Raw genomic sequence first — 14,156 nt, 5'->3', positions numbered from 1 at the left:
CTTACCGTGTTTATTTATATACATATATAAAAACATTCATACATTAAAATAGAAAAAAAATGCGAACAGGTGTAATTTTTTAAAATAAAAACTTAATGTTAACAGTTATAAAAAAAAAATAATGTAATAAGTAATGGGGTTTAGTTTAATTTTTATTAAATACATTTTTTAATTATCATAAATAAAAATTTAAAGTTGATAGAAAATTTTAATGAAATAGACTATAAGTAATGTCCTCATAGTAAAATACTTAAAACTTTATAAAAATATTATTAATTAGTTACATTTTGTTTTCTTTTCAAAGAGGTATTTATTATATGGATATGTCTCGTTTCTTATCTCTCATATTTTATTTCTAATATTATATCTCTACATTTTGTATCTACAATATCGTACATTTTATATCTTATCTATAATATCTCTTATCGCATATCTCTATTTTTTAGCCAGACATTAAAAATTATTTATCAGTTCTTTAAGTTACAAAACATCCGCTTAATAGCGGCACACGCACACATTGTCTTTTGTAACGTTCAGTGCCATTCACGCACGCACGCAAAGATTTTCTTAATGTCCCTGATCCAAAAGCCATATTCATGTTAAAAATTTAATTTAGTCGTTTCATGTGAAATTTTTATTTCTGCCGAGTTAAGGGTTAAAAGACGTCGGTCATTTAAATGTCTTAAGGTACTCAATGTAAAAGTGGACTTTAGATAGAGTACACTTTTTAAGTTTTAAATCTTATGGCACTCGGATGTTTATTGTCCATATTCTAATAAATGCGAACGTTACATTGTATTTTATAGGATAAGTTTAGGCAACACAATCAAATAAAAATAGCCTTAATAGTAGATTATTGTATGTCATGTAAAATCAATAAAATGAATTCTTAAAAATGATGCGTTGTACATTTAATATTAGTAATATTAATACTTGCTGTATAATATCAAAGTATATTTGTCTTAAATTAATCTATTATATTCCATACATGTTGCAGTATTCATTTTCCGTGTAAAGCGACCGATACCTTAAACAAAACAAAAACCATGGATTGCAGTTTGAACAAAACTATAGAAAACGATTCTGAGAAAAACATACACAAAATACACTGCAAGTTCGACTGTAATATATGTCAAAGAAGGTTTACAACCAAAAGTAATATAATCCGGCATATTGCGAAATCGCATTTTATTTCTTTGCCTCCTAAATTGCAAGACCGTTTACCTCCACGCTACAAAGTACCTCCATATGTGGCAATCACTTGTTATCACACAAACACACACTATCTGTCCATATAATTTCTGCGTTGTCATTCAGTTTTCATTGGAATCACATATAATGTGATGATTGTTGGTATCACCACCTACTCTACCGCAGTGAAACGCTGGCAACGCGGTGTCGGTTGGTACCACTACCCATCGTACCCCCACCTGCGCCGGGAGAAGCGTAAGGACGATGCCGCAGCCATTTTTGGTCCGCCAATCGATAATCTCACACGACTTCGTCTACACGCTTGGCGTCTTTTTTCCAAGCAGACATTCTGTTAATAACTTTGTGCTGTACACGTTAGGTAAATATACAAGCTGTTATATTTAAATAAATAAAACAGCCAATTTGTTTGCAGTATTGGTGCCACGGGTCCGACTCGTGAACATCTCTAGATTTCAATCATATTAACTTGGTCGAATTCTACGATAAATACCTTAAGTATTGCGTCGTGTTTCGTTATTTCGTTACAATTGTGTTTTGTCTTGCATGTCAATAATTTATTATAAGTTTTATTAGCAGCGCTGGAAGGTGGTTTATGGTTCTACGTTGTGTGAGTACCTATTGTTTTGTATTTCTAATTTATATACATAATTGCCGCGTTTACTGTCTCCCGCGGAATTAAAACACTGCTTCTGAATAAAAAGTATCATAATTTTTATTTGGTTGCTTGTTACTTATTTATCCGGAGTTGAGTAGAGTGATATGGGATCAACACCATTTTAAAGTTATCTAGTCGGCAAAATGGCCAATCGTCTAGCTTTAATCTTTATTGTGTTAGCTTTTTACCAATAAGTCATGCTTGTAGCTTTGTGTTATTTATCTAATTCGAGTAAATTAAAATTAAGTTTTAAATGTTTAAAAGAACAAAATATACTACTGAAAACTCAGTGGTTTTTTACAAGTAATGTAAACTAAATTATTCTTTACTATATCATTATTATTACTTTATTTGTTACTTAATAAAATAGTTAAAACTGCAATTTAGTATCCTATTTAAACCTCTTTGCATAAGTGGTACAGAAAAAAACAACTAAAGCTCAATGTCAATTACAGAGTTTTGAAACGGTAAAATATGTTGAATATTAAACCTGAAAATGACGATGCAGAAGAATACTCCGTTGAACCAAAACCGTTTGATGTGCTGTTCAAAAACAATGAAATAACTATAGTAGAGGATTATTTGGTTAAGAATGAAGTAGATGATACTTATGAGTAAGGCGATATTTATTACCATTTATTTTATCTTAAACAAAACTATTAAAACTTGTGCCTGATGGTATCAATATAGGCGTTTCGCTAACATTAAACTTATATTAGGAAACATTTGTTCATTTAATAATAGATTGATTGATTTAAAACTACATCTACCTCTTATCCTTATAGAGATCCATTAAAATATTTATAAAAACAAATTTGTAAACATTTTATTTGTGGGTGTGTTGTCTGCAACACCAAATTATGTTAGCGTAAGTTTTGTACGATACTTACCGAGTTATTTATATAAATATATAGAAAACATTTTTACAATTATTTTTCATTCTTTTATTAAGTTAAAAAAAAATGCGAATAAGTGTCATTTATTATTACAAAAACTATATATTAAAATTTATGTTTTTTACTATTAAAAATTTAATTTATGTTAAATAGAAATTTTTATGAATAGATTAGGTAATCTAATTTTTTTAAAATTTATTATATGATTAATTTTCGCATTTAGAATGTAAACTAAATTATCTTTATTATATCATTAGTAGACTTTATTTGTTACTAAATAAAATAATTAAAATTGTTCAATTTAGTTGTCCTACTAATCCTCTATGCATATATAGCACAGAAATACAACTAATGTTTAATGTCAATTATAGAGTTTTGAAGCGGTTTAATATATTGAAAATTAAACCTGAAAATGATGAAACAAAAGAAGAGTTGTTGGAAAAATCGTTTGAAGTCGTTGATACTAAACCGTTAGATATAAAGTTCATAAACAATGAAATTTCTACAACAAATAAGTGTTTAGTAAATAATGAAGTCGACAATAATTATGAGTAAGGTTATTTTTATTACCATTTTGTTTTTCTTGAACAAAACTTTAATACTTTTGTAATTATGTTATCCTCCTCCATAAACCCATCAGTGGTATCGATGTTAGCGTTTCGCTATTATTTAACTTATATTAGGAAATGCTTGTTTATATAATAATATATTATTTTAAAACCGCATCTACCTCTTATCAATGTAATGTTAAATCAAAGTATCAAAAAAACAAAATTGTGAAAACATTTAATTGTGGGTTTGATGTCCGGTCAACATCTGCAGCATCGCATGATGTTAGCGTACGTTTGCGTTGGCATAAAAAGTACCGGTTTTTTTAATATACATATATAGAAAACTTTCATACATTAAAATAGAAAAAAAAAATGCGAACATGTGTCATTTTTTAAAATAAAATTTTAATGTCAACAGTTATAAAAAAAAAACAATGTAATAAGTAATGGGGTTTAGTTTAATTTTTATTAAATACATTTTTTAATTATCATAAATAAAAAATAAAAGTTGATATAAAATTTTAATGAAATAGACTATAAGTAATGTCCTCATAGTAAAATACTTAAAACTTTATAAAATATTATTAATTAGTCACATTTTGTTTTCTTTTCAAAGAGGTATTTATTATATGGATATGTCCCGTTTCTTATCTCTCATATTTGATTTCTAATATTATATCTCTACATTTTGTATCTACAATATCGTACATTTTATATCTTATCTATAATATCTCTGATCGCATATCTCTAATTTTTAGCCAGACATTAAAAATTATTTATCAGCTGTTTCATTCACAAAACATCCGCTTAATCGCGCCACACGCACACATTTTCCTCGGTAGCGTTCAGCGTCATTCAAGCATTTTCTTAATGTCCCCAAGCCAAAAGACATTTCCATGTCAAAAATATAGTTTAGTCGTTTATGAGAATTTATTATTATTTCTGTCAAGTTTAAGGTTAAAAGACGTCGGTCATAAAAAGTCTCAAGGTACTCTATGTAAAAGTGGACCTTAGATAGAGTACACTTTTTAAGTTTTAAATCTTATGGCACTCGGATGTTTATTGTCCATATTCTAATAAATGTGAACGTTACATTGTATTATGTAGGATAAGTTTAGGCAACTCGATCAAATAAAAATTGAGTAAAGAAGACTTTTGTATGTCATCTAAAATTAATCAAATTAATTCTTAAAAAGGATGCGTTGTATATTTAATATTAAAACTTGCTATATAACATCAAAATATATTTTTCTTAAATTAATTTGTTTTGTTTCAAACGTGTTGCAGTATTCATTTTTCGTGTAAAGCGACAGATATCTCAAATAATACAAAGACAATGGATTGTAGTTTTAACGAAACTATAGATAATCATTTTCAGAAAAATATATACAAAATACGTCGGTTCGACTGCAATATGTGTCAGAGGAGGTTTACAACCAAAAGTAATATAATCCGGCATATTACGAAATCGCATTCCATTGAAAAGAAAACACCTCAAAAAGTCAATCATCGTAACAGCAAAATCAAAGGAAATACTCGAAACAAAGATGGCCTATTTAATTGTGGTATTTGTTTGAAAACGTTTTCATTAAAATCAAGCCTGAGAAGACATTGGCGCGTTCATACCGGGGAGAAACCCTTTAAATGCGATATCTGTGAAAAAACATTTGGTAGACAACATCAGCTCAAGATTCATAAACGCACACATACCGTCGAAAAACCGTTTAAATGCGATGTCTGTCAAAAGGCTTTTTGCGACCAATCTTACATCAAAATTCATAAAAGGATACATACCGGCGAGAAGCCCTTTAAATGCAATATTTGTGAAAAAAAATTTGGTCAGATATCTCACCTCAAAACTCATGAACGCATACACACCGCCGAGAAACCTTTTAAGTGCGATGTCTGTGAAAAAACATTCAGTCATCAATCTGCTCTCAAGAGACATGCACGTATTCATACCGGCGAGAAACCGTTTAAATGCGATGTCTGTGAAAAAACATTTAGTCTACAACAAAGTCTTAAAAAACATGAAAGGATACATACTGGTGAAAAACCTTATAAATGCGTTGTCTGTGAAAAAACATTCAGTCAACAAACTCATCTCAAGAACCATGCACGTATTCATACCGAAGAGAAACCCTTTAAATGCGATGTCTGTGAAAAATGTTTTAATATACAATCTAACCTCAAAGTTCATGAAAGAACACATACCGGCGAGAAACCATTTAAATGCGATGTCTGTGAAAAATGTTTTAATATACAATCTAACCTCAAAGTTCATGAAAGAACACATACCGGCGAGAAACCATTTAAATGCGATGTCTGTGAAAAATGTTTTAATATACAATCTAACCTCAAAGTTCATGAAAGAACACATACCGGCGAGAAACCATTTAAATGCGATGTCTGTGAAAAATCATTCAGTTTAAAGTCCTATCTCATAATTCATGAACGCATACATATTGGTGGGGTACGATACAAATGCTCAGCCTGTGACAAATCATATGGTTGCCAAGATACTCTCAAAAGGCATCAAGCAAAAGCACACGGCTCATAGATTCATAAACCTTACGTGACTATTTGGCAGTTTTTCAAAATCGATTTGTTATTATTTTGCAATTTTTTTTACTTACGATTTATTTCAGATTTAGTATACTTTTATTAGTTTTCTTATAATATTTAATTTATTACTATCGTTTAACAGATCAATAACATAAGTATTAGTTTTTAATTTATTTTTTCGACGGATCACATGAATTATTTAGTATTAATATTTTTATAATGTATTTTTTAATTTTCATAATCTACACACACAAAATGCTAAAAAATTTTGTTACTATTCTTATTTTTTATTATAAAATGTTAGTAGTCTTTTTAGTTACAGATGGTTTTGAAGAGAATGGTTTATAATATATGTTAATTTGTATTTTAAAATTGATTTTTAATTTAAAATATTTGTTAATTTTTGAGCGTTGAATTATGCGAACCGTGTTTAAAATCAAAATAAAATATTTTATTATTTCGTCAATTATGATTACATTATGTTAGTTTCATTCATATTTTTAGAATAAGTTTTTCGTTTTTTTAATTCGAAGAATTATTAAGATTGAACCTGACCATTATTAATAAATGTCATTCGGGAAAGTAAGGAGAATATGCCTACGTCAATATATACGTTTATTATTAAATAATTAGTAAAAATAATTAGTAAAAATAATTTTGTTCAATATATTAGTGTGATTAGTTCCCAAGAAAACATAATACCATGTTTGAGAGTAATAACATTAGTTTTATATTGAGACTTTTTTTTATAAACATCTTTTTCAAATAATTATTAAATATTGGAATTTTAAATGATTTATGTACATGGATAAATTATATGACCATAATGAACAAACTGTTTAAGTGTTCGTCAAATATCGTCTATGTTTGAAGAACTATTCGTAAGTGCCACTTTTGTTTGGGCATGCACCATTTTGACGTGGCTAAACATGTTCGTCTAAGACATCGGCTATCCGCCTCTTTGATTGTGACATATTTAATTTGACGGGTTGTTAAATTACTCCGCCTTGTTGAGGCTCGTTTAAGACAATTTAGTTAAAATGAAAAGTATATTTCACTAAGACTAATACAGTCTAATGATTAAAGACTTTTAGAAATATAGTATAATTGTTTAGTGTTTTAAATCGTAAAATATAGAAGCATTTGAAAAAAAAAAGGGTTTTATTGTGTTATTTCTTTTATTAAGCTTTGATACAAGAGTTTGGAATTTAATTTATTTGCCTCTTGAAATGCACGAGAGTTTACCTTCACGCTACAAAGTACCTCCATCTGTGGCAATCACTCGTTATCAAGCAAACGCACACTATCACAAATCTGTCCATACAATTTCTGCGTTGTATCGTGCACTGTGCAGTTTGCATTAAAATCACAATTGAAATAAAAGTTTTGATTTTTAATTAAGATTAAAATTTGTACACTCTGCTGAAGTTCTGTGAATCAAACTAGTGAAACAATTAGATTGAGCGCCCTAGGTACAATTGGTTTTCTGTATTGTCGCCACGGCCCCGCTTCGTGAGAATATCTAGATTTTAATCACAATTACTTGGTCGAATTCTGTGATAAACACCTAACGTACTGCGTTGTGTTTCTTTATTTCGTTTCAAGTTGCGTTACAATTGAGTTTTGTCTTGCATGTCAATAGTTTATTATAAGTTTTCAGTAGCAGCCCTGGAAAGCGGATTACGGTTCTACGTTGTGTGAGTACCTATTGTTTTGTATTTCTAATTTATATACATTATTGCCGCGTTTACTGTCTCCCGCGGACTTAAAACACTGCTTTTAATTAAAAGAATCATAATTTATTTGGTAGCTTGTTACTTATTATTTATCCGGAGTTGAGTAGAGTGATATGGGATCATCACCATTTTTAATTAATCTAGTGGGCAAAATGGGCAATCGTCTAGCTTTGATCTTTATTGTGTTAGTTTCTTACCTTCAAGTCATGCTTGTAGCTTTGGGTTATTAATCTTACTTTATTTGTTACTTAATAAAATAGTTAAAATTGTGCAATTTATTTGTTTATGCTACAAAGTACCTCCATCTGTGGCAATCACTCGTTATCACACAAACACACACTATTTGTCCATACAATTTCTGCGTTGTCGTGCACTGTGCGGTTTGCATTAAAATCACAATTATTATGAAATAAAAGTTTTGATTTTGTTAGTAATTAAGATTTATTTTTGTACACTCTGCAGTTCTGTAAATCAACCTAGTTAAATTAGATTTAGCGCCATAGGTACAATTTGTTTTCTGTATTGTTGCCACGGGTCCGATTCGTGAACATCTCTAGATTTTAATCATAATAACTTGGTCGAATTCTGTGATAAATACCTAACGCACTACGTTGTTTCTTTATTTTGTTTCAAGTTACAATTGAGTTTTGTCTTGCATGTCAATAATTTATTATAATTTTTTATTAGCAGCTCTGGAAGGCAGTTTACGGTTCTACGTTGTGTGAGTACCTATTGTTTTGTATTTCTAATTTATATACATTATTGCCGTGTTTACTGTCTCCCGAGGACTTAAAACACTGCTTGTGAATAAAAAGAATCATAATTTATATTTGGTTGCTTATTACTTAATATTTACCCGGAGTTGAGCAGAGTTATATGGGATCAACACCATTTTTAATTAATCTAGTTGGCAAAATGGCCAATCGTCTAGCTTTGATCTTTATTGTGTTAGCTTCTTACCTATAAGTCATGCTTGTAATTTGTCAATTATAGAGTTTTGAAGCTGTATAATATGTTAAAAATTAAACCTGAAAATGACGATGCAGAAGAATACTCTGTTGAATAAACGTTCGGAGTCGTTGAACCAAAACCGTTAGATGTGCTGTTCAAAACCATTGAAATATCTACAACAGAGGAGTATTTGGTTAAGAATGAAGTCGATGATACTTATGAGTAAGGCGATTTTTATTACCATTTTTTTTATCTTGAACAAAATTATTAAAACTTGTGCCTGATGGTATCAATATAAGAGTTTCACTAAGATTTAACTTATATTGGGAACCACTTGTTCATTTAATAATAGATTGATTGTTTTAAAACTACATCTACCTCTTATCAATACAAAAATCCATTAAAATATTAAAAAAAAAAAAAAAAATTGTAAACATTTAATTTGTGGGTATGTTGTCTGCAGCACCACATTATGTTAGCGTAAGTTTTGTACGATACTTACCGAGTTAGTTATATAAATATATAGAAAACATTTTTACAATTATTTTTCATTTTTTTATTAAGTTAAAAAAAATGCGAATAAATGTCATTTTTTATTACAAAAACTATATATTAAAATTCATGTTTTTTTACTATCAGAAATTTCATTTATGTTAAATAGACATTTTTTATGAATAGATCAGGCTATCTAATTTTTTTAAAATTTATAATATGATTAATCTTCGAGTTTAGAATGTAAACTAAATTATCTTTACTATATCATTATTAGACTATATTTGTTACTAAATAAAATAATTAAAATTGTGCAATTTAGTTGTCCAAATAAACCTCTTTGCATATATGGCACAGAAATACAACTAATGTTAAATGTCAATTATAGAGTTTTGAAGCGGTATAATATATTAAAAATTAAACCTGAAAATGACGATGCAGAAGAATGCTCCTTTGAAAAATCTAAACCGTTAGATGTGCTGTTCATAAACAATTCAATTTCTACAACAGAGGAGAATTTGGTAAAGAATGAAGTCGACAATACTTATGGGTAAGGTGATATTTATTAAAAAATAATTTTTATCTTAAATAAAACTATTAACTGGTGTTTATGTTGTTCTCCTCTATACACCTAACGTTGTTATCCATGTTAGCGTTCCGCTATTAAACTTATATTAGGAACTACTTGCTAATATAATAATAGATTGTTTTATAACTGCATTTACCTCTTATCAACATATTGTTAAATCAAAGTATAAAAAAAAAAAAAAATTTTAAACATTAATTGGTGGGTATGATGACCGGTTTACATCTGCAGTATCGCATTATTGTTAGCGTACGTTAGCATGGGACTTAAATGTGTTATACATATAAATGACAAAGATGGAAGTAGTAGTAATTTGGGGCTTTACCGCCCATTTTTACAAATTATAGTTTAACCTTATATATTGTTTAGTATAGAAAATTATTTGTAACATTGAGTGTTTTACTAAATAAGAAGTGGAAGAAATAAATCATATATAAACATGTTTCAAATAAATTATAGTCATTTTAATTCAATTTAAACAGTATAATAATGGATGATTATAATAGTGAATGTGATGTTTTTTGTACATTAGACTATTTAGATTGTAAAACGCGTAACAAGACTTTTGATAAATGTAGTAATACACTACTTATTTCAAAGCGAGAACTTATGAGTGAAGCCGGTTTTATTTATATTGGTGATGGATCAAATGATGATGTCTTATGTTTTTATTGTCGTCAAGGTCTGAGATCTTGGGAGCCGAACGACGAACCTTGGATCGAGCATGCAAGATGGTCTCCAGATTGTGGTTATCTTCGGTTAGTGAAGGGTTCACCTCATTGATTTTAAAACCTATTAAATAAAAAAAAAAGATGTTAATTTATTACAACATTCTTACATTTAAATTAACTCTTTAAATACTAGTAAAACCATGAATTCACATTGTAGACGCAGTGGCGTAGTAGGTTAAGGCGTGACTTTCTAGGATAAATTTAATAGGATGTGGATTGATAGCACTCATGCTAGGCTAGGTAGGTTGAGGTTGAGTCATACTTTAATTCACTCCGTCACTGCGTCTACACTTTTTGCATTTTTTTTTCCAATTTAAAAATAAAATATAGCGGTAAGAAGAGGGGGGGGGGCTAATATAGTTAATCAAATGTTTTTCAAGTGTTTAGTACATAGAGTTTCGTATAGTAGTACAGTCGATGTTAAAAGTATTATTCCAAGCACAATGCCTTGTATTAAATGTAGTCTACTAGAAGCTATTTATAATTTTATAATTAAATTAGACAAAATTGAACATTCAAATATAGAAAAATCTACATCTAAAACAAAACTTGAGGAATCTTTTGAAGAAGTTCTACACCAGACAAAAGAATTACAAAATGTAAAGAATCTAAAAATTGCACAACCCATTTGGTCAATTACACTGGAATAAGTAGAAGAGGGGGTATGTTTTATACTCAAGGTTTGTATATATATATACGTCATCTTTATGCTAAAGATATAAGTAGCTAATATAGAGTTAAGTTGTACGGACGTTTATGTGCATGCTAAAATTTTATTTAAACAAAATGGCAAATGTGTTATCTAAATCTACGTTCACCATTGACCCCAAAAGAACTATCTCGGTAGGTATTCTTTTAAATAAAAAATTATCTATTATTGTCTATTTAGATTATAAAAATAGTCAAGACCAGCTAATTCTTGATGAAAAACAGTGGCGTACTCTGATGGAATTTCAAATATTCAACAACATTGTGAACACAATTCAAAACAATGCAAAGTGAATACAATTAGGTTCAGATTTTAGTTGTACTACTAACCCTAAAACAGATTCAGTGATATTACGTAATAAAAATGAACGTATGAAATTGACGCGTATAAATTTGTTAACACTTCAGATGATTTCAAATTGTATTGAAGCACATATAACTGAACGCTTAAATAAGTTGGAGTTGTATCAAAAATCTTTTAACGATATATATTCAGCTATACTTAATGATGTTAATAATTTTTCAAGTGAATGTCGACGTATCGATTTCATAACGGCTTTTGTCGCAAACTATGATTTTCAAATGTTTGCAACGGATACAAATGCGCTATTCATCCATGAATTAAAAATTAATTATGATCAAATTATAAATTTGATTATGCGAGAACTTCTAGTAACTATAGTATAATTTCGAAAAGGAAAAAAAAAATATATGTATTGAGAGAGGGAAAACGTATACAAGCTAATTATTTAAAAAAATATTTCACTCGTTTTAGTTTAGAAATAGCCGTCTTACAAGAAGGTATTATAATGCCTTCACATTTAGAATGCTGCTCCTGTCGAAAGTGTCGTTTGTTAAAATATATTATTATTGAAGCAACCAAAAATAGTGTTAAAATATTAAATCAAAACTTAGAAAATGATATTTCAGTATTAATTGTGAAAACGCCAGATGCTCGTCGATCCAAGCGCTTACAGAATAAAAAATTCAACAAAATCTGAGTGAACGAGGATTATTTTTAAAGTATTATTAATCTTATTAAATAATGTAATTGTATTGTGAATTTAAAAAAGTGTTTAATAAACATTCTATTAACTAATCAATTGTGTTATATATATATATTATATAATTACTCACATTTAAGTCTCATAGCGTAGAGTACACATGACAATCATTTCCAACAACTCTATCTGTTAACCTTTAAAAAAAAAATATATTAAAATATTTTTTTATTTTACTAATTTAAAATCAGCTTACAGTGATCTCTAACGTTCATGTTTTCAACAATAATAAATACCTCCCTAAAAACCCTAAAAAAAAACAGTATAATATTAATTCAACAATAATTAAAACAATTAAACTAACTTACATATTAATCCGAATCAGTTAGCCAAATGGTTTCAATAGCTGGCTGATTAAGACGCAGAAGTGGAGGTAACACGTCTGCATCCGATTCATAAGTAACATCTGTTGATGACCCTTTTTTTTAAAAAAAAAAAAAAAGAAGAAAATATTATTTTATTTCAAATAAAAAAAAATTAACTTACATGAATGTGCTAGCGAAATTATTGATGGTTCTGATGTAGACCAATTTCCAATTCCATGTTCGTCATCTGTATCCGCTAAATAAAAAAAAAGTACGTTACTTATTTTGTAAAAAAAAAAATGTTAATATTCATTTATTAACCAATCGTTGGTAAACCTATATTGTAGAACACGATTGCTAAACTTTTTCCATTATTATTAATTACTAGTTAAACTCAGAACATTGAATCATGCAAAGAAATATGTATCTTTTTACTCACACCAATTTCCAATTCCACGTTGGTCATCTGTATCTGCTAAATAAAAAAAAGTACGTTACTTATTTTGTAAAAAACAAAAAATGTTAATATTCATTTATTAACCCATCATTGGTAAACCTATATTGAAGAACACGATTGTTAAACTTTTTGCATTATTATTAATTACTAGTTAAACTCAGAACATTGAATCATTCAAAGAAATATGTATCTTTTTACTCACTACTAATTGATAATATGTTTTTTTTTTTGTAATTACTATTATTAGAAAATAAAAAAAATAAAAAAACTATAAGTTTATTTTTTAAAAAAATTTTATAGTACAAAAAAACCTTAAAATGTGCTCTGTGTGAGCGCCGCGCTCATATGTTTACTAACGATGGGTTAAATAAAAAAAACTTACATTCCAACCACAGTGTTGATTTACTATGAAAAGACTTCACGTCGCTACTCGAGCTCCAAGGAGAATATGAAATCGACGAGAGCGACCGTTGACGTAGGGGTGATAATGAAAAAAAACTAGAGCTGGAATTAACACTTACCGATCGACTTCGCGATGCGGTAGTATCAGTCTCAAGAGATGTGTAAGAACCTATCCGTCGCCGTTGTGTTCGGATTTTACGCGGTCGCCGCCGTCGTTTGCAACGCCTCACCGTTCTAGCAGACGATGGATAGGAATCGCTGTCCATTTTGAACTAACAGCTCTTACTCATACACTAAGTTTGATAGTAAAAAAAAAAATCCCACTTACTTTTTAGTGAAACAGTTTCGCCTTGTAATAAATATAATCATTTGAGTCATAGCAACCATTACACAAAAAATTACTACGATTCATTGAACAAGACACACCGCGTCAATGAAACCCTGTGGTTAGTTGTATTCTATACGCTGCGTGATCTGTGTTTATGCGGTTTATGTGGGTAATGTTTGAGTCTAGTTAACTTTCTTCACACGTGAATAAACATTAATATTATTATTATTATATACCTTTACTATACTACTGAAAAAAACAATGATTTCTAATTTAAAATATTTTATTGTAATACTATATAATCTTATCTTAACAGTATATCGTTACGTTAAAATCATACAATATTATTATTATAATGAAATGTTCTCCACCATTATTATTATTGTTATACTGCTGAAAAAAAAAAAACAATGATTTCTAATTTATATTATACCTCTGCTATACTACTGAAAAAACAATGGTATATAAGTTAAAAATATAACTCGTCTTAACAATATATCATTACGTTAATACCATACAA

The 14,156-nt window shown here is 28.8% G+C and overlaps 2 protein-coding genes and 1 long non-coding RNA gene across 43 annotated transcripts in view; 2 read left to right on the top strand and 1 right to left on the bottom strand.

Moving 5' to 3' along the window:
* LOC126842287 (zinc finger protein 888-like) overlaps positions 1 to 6,132 on the top strand; it is a 71,274-nt gene extending 65,142 nt beyond the window's left edge. The window contains exon 7 of the mRNA XM_050579208.1: positions 5,074 to 6,132. Coding sequence (XP_050435165.1) covers positions 5,074 to 5,874 — 801 coding nt within the window. The 3' untranslated portion in view covers positions 5,875 to 6,132. The remainder of the gene's footprint in view (positions 1 to 5,073) is intronic.
* The window catches only part of LOC126842282 (zinc finger protein 501-like), a 123,318-nt gene that overhangs the window by 59,562 nt on the left and 49,600 nt on the right, over positions 1 to 14,156 (top strand). For 4 of the 41 annotated variants that reach the window (XM_050579189.1, XM_050579184.1, XM_050579182.1 and 1 more), the window contains exons 2-3: positions 998 to 1,155; positions 2,323 to 2,481. The exons of 16 other annotated variants lie outside the window; for them this stretch is intronic. In XM_050579189.1, the coding sequence (XP_050435146.1) occupies positions 2,342 to 2,481 (140 nt within the window). In that variant the 5' untranslated portion in view covers positions 998 to 1,155; positions 2,323 to 2,341. Of the gene's footprint in view, positions 1 to 997; positions 1,156 to 1,355; positions 1,571 to 1,595; positions 1,820 to 2,322; positions 2,482 to 3,134; positions 3,315 to 4,601; positions 4,743 to 7,205; positions 7,577 to 8,302; positions 8,337 to 8,608; positions 8,789 to 9,008; positions 9,047 to 9,446; positions 9,609 to 14,156 lie in introns of those variants that run through there. 21 more of the 41 variants (XM_050579190.1, XM_050579188.1, XM_050579192.1 and 18 more) reach the window with 17 other exon arrangements.
* LOC126842296 (uncharacterized) lies at positions 10,143 to 12,564 on the bottom strand. Its single transcript, XR_007686309.1, has 4 exons — positions 12,453 to 12,564; positions 12,341 to 12,393; positions 12,221 to 12,281; positions 10,143 to 10,436 (listed from the first exon to the last, which is right to left on the bottom strand). It is a non-coding gene; the product is annotated as an uncharacterized LOC126842296 (long non-coding RNA).

This window comes from Adelges cooleyi, unplaced genomic scaffold (genome assembly GCF_023614345.1).
Source record: "Adelges cooleyi isolate 19-005CV unplaced genomic scaffold, UGA_ACOO_1.1 ACOO_flye_CR_arks_rails_tigmint_CR_PRNA_5, whole genome shotgun sequence".
Classification (NCBI taxonomy): Eukaryota; Metazoa; Arthropoda; class Insecta; order Hemiptera; family Adelgidae; genus Adelges; species Adelges cooleyi.
Note: the sequence above shows the minus strand (reverse complement) of the source record. Positions and strands in the feature narration are given on the sequence as shown.